The following is a 15,873-nucleotide window of genomic DNA, read 5'->3' on the forward strand; positions in this document are numbered from 1 at the left end:
ACTTAGAAATTTTACGATATTTTATAATTAGTATGTTGTAATATATGAAAAATTCTGAGAAAAGACGTAGATTTTCTGAGAAATGTTCCAATTCGTATAAAAAATGTGAGAAAGTTATAAAAGTGTATAGAAATTTTGAAAAATTGTATGAAAAATTTTTACCTTATTTTTATTTTTCACGTCAATAAACAGTCCAATTTTATAACCAAAAAAATCATCATTTTGACTTTTATAACGTCAAAATAAATCATTTTGACATTCTCTTGAATTGATATGTTCCTTGGGTTTTTTCTCGCATGCCGTTGCCGAGAAAACTCAAAGCTTTTCCGTCCATGCGATAAGCGAATTCTGATCGTCAAATCGATCAAACGAAAACTCCGCTTTTACGACTTTACTTTTACTGACGAAGTCGTTAATTTTTTAATGAAACCGTCGAAATGCTAGAAGAATTTAAAATTCTTTTGGCATTTCGACAAGTTTCGTTAATTTTCAGGAAAAAAACGATTTTGCTGAAGCATCTAAAAGTTTATCGTTTAAATACAGATCTGAAAACAATTTTGTTGGATTAAAATAATTATGAAAGACGTTCAGATTTGTCGCTAAAATGTCAAGCACTTCTTGCAGCATTGCTCATTAAAGATCCTGCATAATTATTTTAATAGTCCAACAAAATTATTTTCAAATCTGTAACTGATACTTCAGCAAAATTGTTTTTTTTTTCAGTTAAATTATTAACTCTGTTATATCGGATCAAAAGTGCAAAAGTTCCGGCTCGATTTACTATTCAAAATTCAAGCACCTGCAACTTCGTTAAAACTAAACAAAATTTAAATTTAAAAAAGTTTTAAAGCTTCAAATCTCTACTTTCGAAAGGTCACTATGTTTTTCTGAGTCTCTGTGAGTTTGATAATTTTTACATATAGAAAACTGCGAGCTGGACAAAATAGTAAATTTCTTTCTCACTTTGTGAGCCTGTCACGTAACCGAAAAGAACTTGCGAAAATTTTCGACTTTCTAAAGTTAAAGCTCAAAGTTTTCTCTGCAAAATCTGTTTTAAAAACGTTCCTAGAAGTTTTTGTTACGAAGTTATCGCGGATTAAATAAAAAGAACATTTTGACTCCGATCGTTCATAATTTTGTTAAAAATAATCGTGTAGTAAATACAAAAGAACAGATTCTTAAAGCCGAAACTTCGCTCTATCGAATAGTATAATTACTAATCTGAATGAAATATTGCGTTCTGAGTTTACATATGAAACTTTTTTGGACACAAGCCAGAACTTTTATACTGAGCCAATAAATTCAAGATATTGCTGCTGGAAGGAGAGAAAATACAGTGAGAGAAAAAATGCATTTAATTGTTATAATTTAACTATAATCATTTCTTAACTTATAATCATTTCTACCATCAACAAATTATATTTCTTTGTATAATTATAAATATAATAATTATTAAAACATTGTAACAGTAATTATAAACACACACATGCGGCTTTTAATAATTATTTTACCATGCAGTTATAGTCACAAATATCAAACATTTTTTTCCCAGTGTAGAACTAATGCAGATTGAATTGTGCGCGCTGAGCAATAAAAAAAACTCTAATGCAGAGTAATAAAAAAGGAGGCGCATATTTTGCCGATAAAACACAGGTCGAGCGCGATCAGCAGGAAGCTAATTTATTTCGACAAAATAAAATAAAAAAAAAGAGGAAGAGAGGAAGAAGAAAAATTCGCATGACTTCTCTTTTTCTCTGCTTCTGACGTCGCAATTTAGTACGGCTGCGACGGAAAGAAACGATGAGCTTTAAAATTCACTTTAAAGGAAAACGACCGATATTACGTAACGTAATCGCTGTTCCCCGTTGATGCAGCCGCGCTTGGCGGGAGAGATTTCTAAAATTTCCCTCGGATAATCCGCCTATAAATTTACAAGAGGACAAAGGACCGTAGAACTGACGGTGCTGCGTATTAAGTTAATAATTTAGCGCCGCTTAGGCCGAATCATCTGGGGTACCATTAATGTGCGCGCGCGGATTTTCCCTGTAATCCGCCTCGTGATTGCGTATAGCCGGCCGGTGTGGCGCGATGGTTAATCATGGCAGCAATAACGATTTCCAAGCGGAAAATTAACGTTATCAATCGATCCCGAAAAGAGCGCATAAGGGAACGAGACGCGGCCGTTAAAGCGAGGCGCTTCTCCCGCGCGGACGGTCGCGTTATAAATAAAGCGTTTAATAAACTAAAAGCTTTCCGGATCCGCGCGGATTGGCCCAGATTTTCCGGCCGGGAACATTACAACGGCCGGAGTTATTCTATCGAATATCAAGCCGTCGTCGTCTCTTCCCTCGTGTATCGATTACTTTCTTTTCGTCGCGAGAGTCGTGCGGACGGCAGTGGGCGCGGAGGCGATTTGTCGACGGCGCGGATCGGATGTCATATCGGATTTTTCGATACAACGGCGAATTCAGTCGCCGGATTTACGCTGCGAGTCCCTTTTAAAGCCCGTCCTGGAAAGGGGTTGGGAAAGGGGGTAAAACTCTTTACCGGCGTTTACGTGATTATTTATTCCGTGTCACGCTCACGTCACGCGCGACCTCACATTCGATTTCGCAGGTTAAAACTCATTCAAACTCAATTTAAATTTGAATTCGAAGACTCATTTAAATTAACCCTTTTTCTTCTTTGTAACCCTTATCTTTATAATCATCATTATAATCCCGTCGTTACTTTTTTGTAAACAATAATGAGAGGGAAATAGACCGATAGCTGGTAAAAAATACAAATAAGAGAAAGAAATCCTATACTTGGTCGAAGCGGATTTTGGTGCTTGATAAAAATTTATTTGAAAATTTACATATGAATATTATTCAAGCTCACGTCACGCGCGACATGACATTTGATTTCGCAGGCAAAACCCATTTAAACTCGAATAAGAAGGTTCATTTAAATCACGGTTGGTAAAGACTAATGTTTTTTTTTGTTTAAGAATAAAACACAAGGTGTGTCTTCTTAAATATGTTTTTAATCGCTTCAAATACGCTTTAAGGGGATATTAAAGCGAAGCTTGAACTCCGACGAAGTCACCAAAGGTCGCTGTTTTTTAGCAGCGCATCGACATGTCTTTATATACTACTACACCAATATCTCACGCATCTATGATGCACGCAGTCGCACGTTCGTGTCAATTTTCGTATAACAAATTCGTCGCGTTAAAGTGTCCGTTAAAAAATTTTTCATGCATGAATATGTATAAATATGTATAAACATACACAAATACCGATAAATATTCATAAACATGTATAATTATATATGAAATATGTCTATAGATCCTTCTTTTTTTTGTAAAATTACTTTTTAGTGTAATAGAAACAATAATAGTAATATAAAAACATTAAAAATAATTAAAAAGTTAATTTTTGCAACTATTTGTTTTAGAAAAAAATCAAGTTTGAAGAAATGTAAAAAAATTATTCATGTATAATTATATATGAAATATGTCTATAGATCCTTCTTTTTTTTTGTAAAATTACTTTTTAGTGTAATAGAAACAATAATAGTAATATAAAAACATTAAAAATAATTAAAAAGTTAATTTTTGCAACTATTTGTTTTAGAAAAAAATCAAGTTTGAAGAAATGTAAAAAAATTATTCATGTATAATTATATATAAAATTATGTATGAGGAATTTTTTTTACATTTTTCCAAACTTGTTTTTTTTCTAAAACACACACACACACACACACACACACACACACAAACAATGCGAAAATTATCCCTTTAGTAATTTTTATGTTTTTACATTACTCTCTATTATTATATCTATTACACTAAAAAGTAATTTTACAAAGGAAAGAAGGATGTATGAACATGTATGAACATATTTCATGTACAATATAATTATACATATTTATAAATATTTATGCGTATTTATGTATGTTTATACATATTTATACATATTTCATGCATAAAAATTTTTTTTACCGAGGTCTGAGTCTAATTCTAAAAACTCAACGTTATTTGTTCGTGCAAACTACGTGTTTGTGGATTACTATTTCATAGGTACAGGTTGCAAAACTTTCGTATCAAGCAAATATTGTCACGACTTGATAGTTTGAAACGCCATGTTACACTAAGAAATATTAAAAAATATATCAATATCGAAATTTTTGATCGTTCTCGGCATAAATTTCACCTCACAAAATCGTATTAATACTTTAATCCTGGAAAAGGATTTTCGAATCTGTGAAAGAAAAAAAAATATTTATTATATAAAAATTATATAATTTAGTTAGTAATACAGGCTTTAGGATCTCTTTATACAGTACTATAAAAAAAACATATTTAAAAAATGTTAAAAATATCAACTAAGCATGCTTTAAACCGTTTAAAACACGTTTAAAATATGTTTTTTTACCAACCCTGATTTAAATTAATTTAAATCTTTCAATCCTTTTCATCTCTTTGTAATCTTAGGTTTATAATTGTTATATTATAATTTCGTCGTTACTCTTTTGTAAACAATAATGAGAGAAAAATAGACTGATAGGTAAAAAATACAAATAAGAGAAAGAATCCTATATTTGATCAAAGCGGATTTTAGTGCTTGATAAAAATTTATTTGAAAATTTACATATGAATATTATTCACGCTCACGTCACGCGCGACATGACATTCGATTTCGCAGGCAAAACTCATTCAAACTCTAATTAAAAGGCTCATTTAAATTAACCCTCTTTTTTTTTGTAACTTTATCATTATAGTCATTATTATAATTTCGTCGTTAATCTTTTGTGAAAAAAATTATTTGATAAGTGAATAACGACATGTGTGTGAAATGAATAACATACATAAAGAGTTTTTATTGAAGTATCTAAAAGGTAGATACAAACCTGAAAATAATTAAACCATCAAAATAATTATGTAGAAAACTCAAACTTAAACATGATAAGCAATGCTACAAAAAGTTTCGACATTCCAGTAAACAACTTGAGCGTCCTGCATAAATATTTTGACAGTCTAACAAAATTGTTTTCAGATCTGTATCTAGCTATATTTTTAGATACTTCAGCAAAACTGTTCTTTCCGTGTACAAATAAGAGAAGAAGTTTTATATCAAAGTCCAAAAAGTCGAAACAGATTCTGATGCTTAATAACAATTTATTTGAAAATTTACATCTGAATAGCACCAAAATCCGCTTCGATCGAATATAGAACTATAAAATAGAATTCTTTTCTAAATATCTTTTAACAAAGATATCAATTCTGCCAATTTTTTCAAAATATCCATTTTAATTAAATCAATAATATAATTGTCACATTATTTGTGCATTATCGAATATAGCGAAAAAGTGAGGAATTAATTACGTCAAATGTTCTGCCAGGCAAAAGAAAATTTTTCCATGCAACGCATACTACAATTTTGCTCAAAAAGAGAAAACGAAGTTAATTTAGTCAGATCACGTAGTTTGGTATCGCGAAACGAACTCGTAATCACAAGACAAAAAGAACATTTTTTTATTGAAATCTACATCTAAAATTCATTAAAAAATTTAGCTGGATGCAAATCTGAAAATAATTTTGTTTGCACCATCAAAATAATTACATAGAACGCTTAAACTAGTTGCTAGAATATTAAAACTTTTTGCATTGTCATTAACGTTAAACTTTAATCAGTATTCGCGGATCCAATCAATCTGGACATTTTCTTCAATTATATACATTATGAAAAATTATTCATAACAAATGCTTTTCACATAATTTTACATTACATACTTATTTCTTAAATTTTGACCTTTAAAGTGAAAAAGAATCTTTGAATTATGTTAAGTCGGAGCAAAGATATATTGACTTAAAATACATTAGATCCGCTAATATCAGTTAAAGAAATTTCGGAGTAAATTTAGATTAACCGTTCTATGTAATTATTTTAATACTCCAAGAAATTATTTTCAAATCTGCGTCTAATTAAATTTTAGATACTCCCGTAGCAAAACTATTCTTTCCGTGTTAAAGATTTTCCAATAAGAAATTGAACACCATTCTAAATATAGCGGACCAAATATTTAATATAAGAATGAGATAGATATCCACGCTATTCTATCTCATGCATTTATCTCATCCTATATTAACCACATCCTAAATATGGCGGATCAATCAAAAGTCTAGCATCAATTTATCCAAACAGTGTCCAATTTCTTGATGTCTATAATCGGTTCTTATATTTAAGACCGTTTTAAGTACAATCTGGTCGTATTGAATCGTTTTACTTAGATATTGGGTGTCAGTATCAAAGAAAAAGAAAAGATCTTTAGTATAATTGTACAATCTTATGATTTCATAAACCAATCACAGAGCTGTGTTAATATCTTAAAACAATTGAGACAGTCTTAAAGTAAAAATAGATTATGAATGCTAGTCGTAGTTATCAGCAACAAGTGCAGTGAAACTCTCACATTTCGTCATGGAGGACGCGCCGGCGCTGCTGCTCTGCTTCTTGAACGTGCTGCCTATGCAGACCTTGCCACGTATATTCTTGTCTGGCTGGAAGACGATGATGTAGACCTTGGGCGAGTAGAGGCAGACCAGAGTGACGGACGCGCTCAGGCTGATCGCCACGCAGAGGGTCGTGATCTGAGTCTCATGGGCGTTCCCAGTGCCGAAGTAGATCGGCACGAAGGCGAGCCAGATGATGCACGTGGTGTACATGGTGAAGCCGATGAACTTGCTCTCGTTGAAGTTCTCCGGGATCTTACGCGTCTTCACCGCGTACACGGTCGAGATGAGGATCAGCAGGGCGTTGTACAGCTGGGAGAACAGGAAGCTCATGTCCTGGATGTTGCACTTGAGGATCACCTGACGGCGATCCGGGTACGAGTGCCTGGTACCCGGCGGCTCGATGATCATCCAGACCAGCGTGAGTACCACCTCGGGAGTCGAAAAGGAACCGTCTGTCTCTCTCTCTCTCTCTCTTTTTCTCTGTCTCGATAAAATGAAACGCGCAAAAACGGAGCAAAATGCCTATTTCGAACCTTATTTTAAAATATTTCTACACTGTTGAATTTGTTATGTCAAATTATATTCAATTTGAGCTATTTTTAATTATCCTATAAGTCGTCACTACCTAGAACAACAAATCATTATGATATCAAAATGACTCCAAAATGATCATTAAAAATCATTTTTCAATCATTTCCGATTCATTTTAATGCCATTTTGACGTATTGTGACTTGTTCTGCTTGGGATACTTTCACTCATATGTTGTTAATTTAAGTAAATAATGAAGTTAAACAGCTTAATTCGAAAAGTATATTAAACTTTTCTTGTTAAACTATTAACTTGACACTCTCTAGTTTTTTATTTATAAGAGTATACGTTAATTATAAACCCTGTTTACTTTCAAATTAAGCGATTTAACCACAGAAGTGATTAGTTCTTTTTGTTCTTGGTTGTTTTTTTAACTATATGTTTTGTATTAAAATTCCTTAATTACACATTTAATTATATAAAAAAATAAGATAAAAAAATCTTTAAAAATACTTTTAAGAGAGTTTAAATTTCTCTAGTTCATGGTGCCCCGATCTCTTCTATCTTAGTCAGCTTAAAAGATTATGTCTTTCTCATTCAGACTGAAAATCAAACAGAATATACATACCCCCGACGACGAGGATGATTGCGTTGAAACAAGTGTCTGGTTTCGAAATAGGAACTTCATTTTCCTGCAATTGGGATCGGAATTCACCTACCTGAAAGGCGATTAACGCGGCCGCGATGCAGACCTGCGACGTGGGACTGATGTACCGCGGCCTGACGGCAGATCTCGAAGCCGAGTCGAAGATCCTGGCTATTCGGTTGGTCTTGGTGAGTAAGGCGCCATACACGGCACTGAAGCTCACACCGACCCCGAAACGCTGAAGGACGCAGGTAGCCGTGGTTGGCGCGGCGAGAAGCACGAAGGTGTTCAAGTAACACACCAGGACGCCCGCCAGCAGGATCACGGTGAGTTCTCGTCCAGAGGCGCGGACCACCGGAGTGTCGCGGTGTTGGAAGAGCAAGCACGCCACCGCCAGGGTCGCCACGATTCCTAGGCAAGATATTACCGCAGGTACGATGGCGAAGGCGCTGCTCCACCTGATGAAAGTGCAAGTGAAAAAAACGCGTAGATCATTTTTTAACAAAAGAAAAAAAATTATGAAAAAGTTACAGTCTTCTATATTGCATTTAAAAGTAATATAAAAAGTTCAGCTGTAATTTAGAAACCTGGAATAATAAGAGAAACAGATACGTTGTTAAAAAATCATTAAAATAAAATGAACAAGTTTTTATTTTTATTTTCAAAAAATAAAATTGTATCGTTAAATATTTGACTTTATTGACCTGTTTTATATGTAATATTTATTTTTATACAGAACACATACATTTCCAATACCAATTCTTGCAGAGTTTATATACCTGATACATCTTTTAATTATTTTTATTGTTTTTAATTGTATTTAATTACTTTCTGTCAGTAGCTAATTTCAATTTGAAAAACATGCTACACAAATTGTAGTAATAAATAATTCTCTTTCAATCTATCACCAAACATTAAACTGTCGGACAGCAATTTTAGTTTAAATTTAATTTAGAAGCGCAAATAATAATGAGTGTGCGATAAACAATATTCCCTAGAATATTTTGGGGGGAAAAATAAATTTAAACTTTAACAAAAACAAAATAAATAGCGAGTACACAATGGACAATAAATATAATTCTTTTTTAAAATTTTTACCACGTCATCGCACATAAATTGAATTTAAATTCATCAAATTTGGACATTTTCCAAAATTCTCAAAATTTTACAGAATTCTTTTACACACATTAAATATACTATTTATTAAATATACAAAAAATTAAAATTCTTAAAGAATAAAATTAAATTTATTTTCTCTTTTTTCCTATAAGCCATATTGCCATAGAAAATCCCGAAACTAAATTAATCTTACAGTATATTTAGTTTCTTCTTTATCCTGAATTCCCGAATATTGTTTCTATTAATCCTAGGATTAACAATATTCCATATTTCTTAGTGGTTTTTGTAAGTAACGCTGCGTCTACTTATATAATTATATAGTGTTTGTACTCATACGATCATTTCATCTTTGTTTATCAGATATTAAACAAAGATAAATGATGCTCTATATTTATAAGAGTAAAACAAAAGTCGGCAATATTGGGATATCCAAAAATCATATTATATTGAAAAGAATTACTAAGCGCTTCTTGGATAATAGATTAATTAGGTGATAATAGATTAGCCAGTAAAAAACGTAATAGAAAAGCAGTCAATAGGAAGACCTGATTGATGACATTCTCAAATAAAAAAATGCGCTACTCTTATATTAATATAGAACTCTAACTCGCCAATTGGAACACGCTCTAACCCAAGGAACATATAAAAGTCAAGAAAAGATCAGAATGATTTTATTTTAATTCTTAACGTCAACAGTCCAATTTTGCAACCAAAGTCATCATTTTGATTTTCAAGATATCAAAATAAAGTCATTTTTTTTTACTTTTTTTCGACTTAAGGTGTCCCAAGTAGAATAACAAGTCACGATAACGTCAAAATGACATTAACATGAATCGAAAATGATTGGAAAATGACTTTTAATGATCCTTTTGGAGTCATTTTGACATCATTTTCATATTGTAATGACTCGCCGTTTTGCTTGGGGTGTTTCTTGGGAAGCGAGCGAGTTCAGCGAAATTCCGGGGGAAGAGACGCGTGTGCTCGTACCTGATATGATTAATTGGTAGCTGATAGCACCCCCGTTTGTCGGGATGCGGCCAGAAACCCGGGCCGCAGTCCATGCAGGTGTGCTCGTCGTAGACATACTCGTACGCCTCGCATTGGTCGCAAACCCAGCAACAAGTGTCACCCTGTTGCTTCTTTATCATACCTGGCTCGCAGGGTAGCGAGCACGCGGAGATCGGTATGTCCTTCGTTCCCCGCGCCCACACCATCTCCTCCGTACGAATGTCCAGGGAATTGTACCATTTGCCCACCACCTGTCGACCAGAGATTTGGCACGTGGTTGACCCACCAGCTGAACTCCAGCACGCGCAAGCGTCTCGTTTCGCGATTTGGAAGCTGGTCAAATTTTCCGTCGGGTGCCAGTTTATCGTGCGCAAAAGAGCGAGAGAGAGAGAGAGAGAGAGAGAGAGAGAGAGAACAAGATAGAAACAGAGAGAGGGAAGCGTTATTTGTTACTCGTTTTGGGACAAAATCTTCTCAAGTGCAAAGCCACGATACAGCGAACAGAAAAAATATTATACTACTACATTGAAGAGTAAAAAATATCTTAAGGAATGTAAAAAAAATAAAAATAAGAAAAAGTTATGTAAAACAAATAATTTAAATTGAAGCTATAAGTGTGTCTGCAAGTATAAATGTGCAGAAAGTGCGTGAGACCGCAAGCTGGAAAAAGTAATTCAAGCAAGATTGTTAATGGCACGCATCACAATTGTTTCTAGGAGTAAATGCAGACTGAGTGAGTGAGTGAGTGTGAGAGAGAGAGAGAGAGAGAGAGAGAGAGAGAGAGAGGGTCTACTCAAGCAGAACAACAAGTCATGATAACGTCAAAATGACGTTAAAATGAATCATAACTGATTCAAAATGACTTTTAGTGTTTAGTTTTTAAACCATTTTGACGTTATTTTGATGTCATCGTGACTTGTGTTCTGCTTGGAAAAGCAAATCAAAGAGTCATCGTGACATCGAATGGCATCAAAATGGCTACAAATTGATTATTAAAAGTGACTTTTTGGCTCGTCGTTTTAATGTCATTTTGATTTCATCGTGACCTGTTGTTCAGAGAGCTTGAATAGACTCTCTCTCGCACTCTCTCTTTTTTTTTCTCCTGCCTGAAAGAGGAATAATTCTAAAATTCCTTCCATATTTTATCTGTATTTTTAGAGAGAGAATTTAAAGTTCCTTCTGCATTTTACCCACCTTTACGTAACTTCCTTTTAAATTACATTTCAACATAATTTTTTTGTTGTTAAATTTACAAATTAAACAACGAAAATTTAATAAGTAATTTATATTTCAAACATTCTCTATAATCGCTATTTATATTCCATTAATCGCTGATTCAGTCCATTTAATTTTAATTAAACTTTTAACGTCAATTCTATTGCCTCATTAACTTCTAATTTTCTCGTTCTCTATAAACACCGTTATATTTTTCTTGACTTGAGAGTTTCATTCTACCTCGATTACCTCGGGCAAAAGCGGTTTGCCGGAAGCTTGCAGGCTCTCAAATGTACAGCCGTCGGGCAACTTTAATTACTCGTTAAAAAGACAGAGTTGCCATTCTTTGCGCATTCGCTTCGTTCCATTCCGCGTCGCGTCACATCGATCGTCCTGGCTTTACACGGCGTATTAACGGCGCGACGTTGCACAAAATGGCATTTAAAAATATACCGTTACGGGTAAACAAATAGCCGTAGTTTTCCGATTTAACAGCCGCGATTACGCTGATGGAAACACCGACGTGACGTTTGTAGGTATTGGGAATTTTATTTCGACTGTTGTTATAAAGTCGGAAAATATCGGAGCAGCATTTCTGATATTGAATTTACAATTTTCAGATTAAAGCTCTAAAATGAAACTGAACCCAAACAGAACGACAAGTCATTATAATATCTAAATTATGTTAAAATATCCATCTCCAAAATATCATTTTAACGTCATTTTAACGTTATCATGATTTGTTGTTCTTCTTGGGAACACTTTCTTCTCATTTTATCGAAATCCAAGAGAATCAGTTTCGTAGGAATATATTTTCAAAAACATTCAAGTGATTGTAATGTTTGAGCATGAATTTTGTTGAAATTAATTATGAGAATTAAATTTAGAAAATAAACAGAAAAATATTAGTATTATATTCTTGACATTAATTTTACAACTTACAAGCAAATATTAATTAAAATAAAGCTAAACACTATTCCTATTTTGCTCAAAGCTAAATCATTAGTACACATCTGCGGGAAATTCGAATAAATGTTCGGAAACGAATATTGTTCAAATTAATTACCAGAATTAAATTTGTGAAATAAATAAAAAAAATATTAGTGCTTCATTCTTGATATTGATTGTACAACTTCCATGCTAAAGATCAATTAAAATAAAACTGAACTTTCTTGTTTAGCACTCGTTAGAACATATTTTCGGAAAATTCGATCGAAGTTCGAGCACTTTTCAAATAGTTCGACCATCGGAAAATATGAAGCGCTACTTCATAGTTCATCCGTGCATTAGCAGTAAATGACGACGAAAACTAAAGTTTACGAAAGTGAGGGGGTAAGGGCAGGAGGTAGAGCTTTCTGAAGAGTTCTCCAATTGAATTTATCGCTCTCGGCGGCTGGACAGTTCGTTCAATTATGCATCGACGAGGATATAGCGCGTTACAGTGATTAGGGTGCTCGGAATAAACCTTACCCGATAATGATAGCCGTTCGCGCCATTGTTGTTCGTCCCTTTACGAAAATTGAGGATTTCATATCGCGCCAGGCCGTCTCCGTGCTCGTCAAATTTCACCTCGCTACCGGCGGCGTCTGAAAAAATAACGTCCAATGACTGCGAATTTCCGTTGTAGCTCAAGTAGAACAACAAGTCATTATGATAGCAAAATGATGTTAAAATGACTTAAAAATGATCAGTAAAAGCATTTTTCAATCATTTCCAATTCATTTTGACGTTATCGTGATTTATTGTTCTGCTTGGTGGCCATGAATCTCGAGACGAGATTGTTTAGTCAAATTAATGATTCGATTTTTATAGCTCTCTCGCATAGCAATACAAAAATTTAACCCTTAATTAGTACTCACAATAATTTTCCTGTTCTTTCCTATATATAGGTCGTTCGAGTTGCGTTAATTTTCAGCACATTTAGAAGTATACATATATATATAAAAATTATTAAGTCATTCTTTCATGGAAAGAATGGTTTTGCTGAAGTATCTAAAACTTTTGCTGGGTATACAGCCTTGACCAAAAATATTTATATTTTTTTCATTTATCTGGAGTTCTTTTACCATTAATTCTCACCTATTAATTACTGGTATTATATATAAATTTAAAGGGTTCTTGAAACAAAGGATAATTTACAGCGAATGACGTAAATCAATTTTTGAGCTAAAACTTTAAATAATAAAGTTTTGAATAGTTAATAAAATGTTTAATATTTTGGGCCAAAACTGTATGCAGATCTGAAAATAATTTTGTGGAATTATTAAAATGTAGAACACTCAAACTACGGAATATCAAAACTTTTGCAGTATTGCTCATCATGCTTGAGCGTCCTACATAACTATTTTGATGGTTCAACAAAATTATTTTCAGACCTATATCCATTTGAATTTTGAAATATTTCAATAAAGTCGTTCTTTCCATGTACATATATACATATTAACATCTTTAGATAGTATTTGTTATTTCTTTAGAAAATACTTGTAAGGTTGTGTATCAAAAAGAAAGAACAGGATAGAGATCATTATTTAGCCAGCGCTCCTAGTATTTCAAAGAAAGAAATGCGTAGAAGGAAAGACTCATCGTGTGTACTAAGGGTTGATAATATCCCGAAAAAAAAAAAAACAAAGAAATACGCCACGTGTGCGGACAGGAAAAGCTATGTGACGTAGCTCTCAATTATATCGATTTGACAGCATTCTACTTTTGAAAGATTCTCATTTTTTACGAAGCAGGATTCATGACAGGATTTAATACGCTTAGATCGATCGCTTCGCCGATTATCCCATCCAACGCCATTTCAACGAGCATTTCTTTAGCGTTCCCTCGTCTTCCGCCCTCCCTTTCCCAGTCAGTTCTTCAGCACCTTTAGAAAAGGGATAAGAAGATCGAAAGGGAAGGGTGAGGAAAAAAACGGTACAAAAGAGGCGAACAAACGGCGCGTCGCGCCGTCACGATTGTTCCCGTTTCGCGCGGGAGGACGCACGGCCCGTCATCGGACTCACCTATAAAGGACACGTTCAGCAGATAATTTTTATAGAACGCGCCACGGTCGTAGTTGGTCATTGACGAGCACAGGCCCTCGTCGCGCCCGCAGAGATCGTGGCGCAGCTTACTGAGCGCCAGGGCGAACGCGTAGACCGCGTCCACGACGAATTGCACCTTGGACTCCTGTTCGTAGCCGCTCGCCGTGCTGAGCCTGAGTCCAGAAGGGCAGATGAGATAACTCTGATTGCCGGTACCAGTCTTCCATCCGACCTGGAGCGAACCGAAACGCTCGTAGGTCGCCGTATTCCTCCGAAGGGTGCAGCCGAACACCTCCTCCCAGTACTCGCCGAACCAAGGATTCCGCCGGTTGTTCTCGGGGGTGAGCGACTCCATATAGCTGTCGAAGCCAGGGATGTTCTCCGATTGTAGCTCGACAGTAATGGCACCTTCGGCCTCTTCTTCGAGGCCCTCGATTAGTTTACTCTGCCGGCCCCAGCCGTCACTGGCCAGCCACTGAGACGTTTAATTGCTATTTGAGGACTTTTGAGGGCGCAGAAATTCGGGGGCGTATCACGGAACCCCGTTTCATTTCAGCGCAATGGAAGCAATGACGAAATGAAATAAAGACGAAAGACGCGAGAGTTTTCATAGAAATCTTATTTCAGAGAGAAAAACCGCGAGAGATAAGCTTTAAAATAATCTTGATATGCTTCAAAAAATATGCCTTGCTGGCAACATGGAGACTGTACAAGAACTTTTAATATTAATTTGATGCTGATTATTTGAACAAAGTCGACTTTTTGTAATTGAAATTATCCGAGCGATAACACTTTAGTTTTCAATTATCATTTTCAAAGGCCTTACCTTGTCTTAAATAGTGTCATATAATATAAATGAATGAAATAGTTGAAGATTTTTATAAGATGAAAATAGGATTTAAATTTGTCAAAAAAGAGAGAGAAACCATAAAATGAAGAATCTGTTATTGAAGATTGAGTCACAGTTTAATTAAACATGACAAACGACGTATAGAAAAAAATAATATGTCACAGATAAAATAATACGAACGAGAAATACATTCTTTATTTTTATTATATCCGTTTTATTAATAAAAGATTGGCCTATCATTTGCTTCCAATATATCATTTCCGTTTATAATATTTAAAAATATGTAAACATAATAAAATATATAAATAAAGCAGTGTTGAGGACTTTTAATTTGATCTAATATTTTGAAACGTTTGGAAAAATGATAATCGTCAATAATAAGGAGACCAGATATCACGGCTGGTTCCATGTTGTCAGTAAGAACCCTGCAATAATTACTGGCTTCCCGGCCACCGACCTGAAACGGCTGGCTGAGGTTCGATCGTCTCGCGGCCTCGAGGATACCACGGGCATCCTCCGCCCGGGTGAACAGGACGATCGCTCGGGCATTTGGCTTCTTGCTCAGGCGCTGGATAATATCATCGAACACCTTGTCGTTGGCGGCGCTGGGTACCTTCAGTGCGGCTGCGATGCATACGTTGCGCTCGGTAGCCTCACGCGTGAACACCTCTATTCCATATTCTCCATAGCTGCCCTCGGAGTACACCGTGGAGACGTACGACCAGTTGGCGCTCTTCACCACGTCGACCAGTGCGATCGACTGGAAGGTGTCCGGCGGTACCGTCCTCGCGAAGTAATCGAACCTGAAGATGATCGGATGAGCAAGGACGCTGGAAACTTGATTCGACTTGAGATTGTATTGATAGTTCTGTTGGAGTATATAATGGGGGAGGGGGTTTATTTATGTTTTATTTAATATATGTATATGAGATAATTATTTATTATAATTATGAACATTTAATTATAATAATTATAATGATA

At 34.8% G+C, this 15,873-nt stretch overlaps 1 protein-coding gene across 3 annotated transcripts in view; it reads right to left on the minus strand.

Moving 5' to 3' along the window:
- The window catches only part of LOC108746704 (metabotropic glutamate receptor), a 22,779-nt gene that overhangs the window by 1,413 nt on the left and 5,493 nt on the right, over positions 1-15,873 (minus strand). For 2 of the 3 annotated variants that reach the window (XM_018483637.1, XM_018483636.1), the window contains exons 3-8: positions 15,350-15,695; positions 14,022-14,517; positions 12,487-12,602; positions 9,781-10,052; positions 7,748-8,132; positions 6,457-6,928 (exon numbers count right to left, since the gene is read on the minus strand). In XM_018483637.1, the coding sequence (XP_018339139.1) occupies positions 6,457-6,928; positions 7,748-8,132; positions 9,781-10,052; positions 12,487-12,602; positions 14,022-14,517; positions 15,350-15,695 (2,087 nt within the window). Of the gene's footprint in view, positions 1-6,456; positions 6,929-7,581; positions 8,133-9,780; positions 10,053-12,486; positions 12,603-14,021; positions 14,518-15,349; positions 15,696-15,873 lie in introns of those variants that run through there. The other variant, XM_018483639.1, reaches the window with a different exon arrangement.

Source organism: Trachymyrmex septentrionalis, unplaced genomic scaffold, assembly GCF_001594115.1.
Source record: "Trachymyrmex septentrionalis isolate Tsep2-gDNA-1 unplaced genomic scaffold, Tsep1.0 scaffold188, whole genome shotgun sequence".
In the NCBI taxonomy this organism is placed as follows: domain Eukaryota; kingdom Metazoa; phylum Arthropoda; class Insecta; order Hymenoptera; family Formicidae; genus Trachymyrmex; species Trachymyrmex septentrionalis.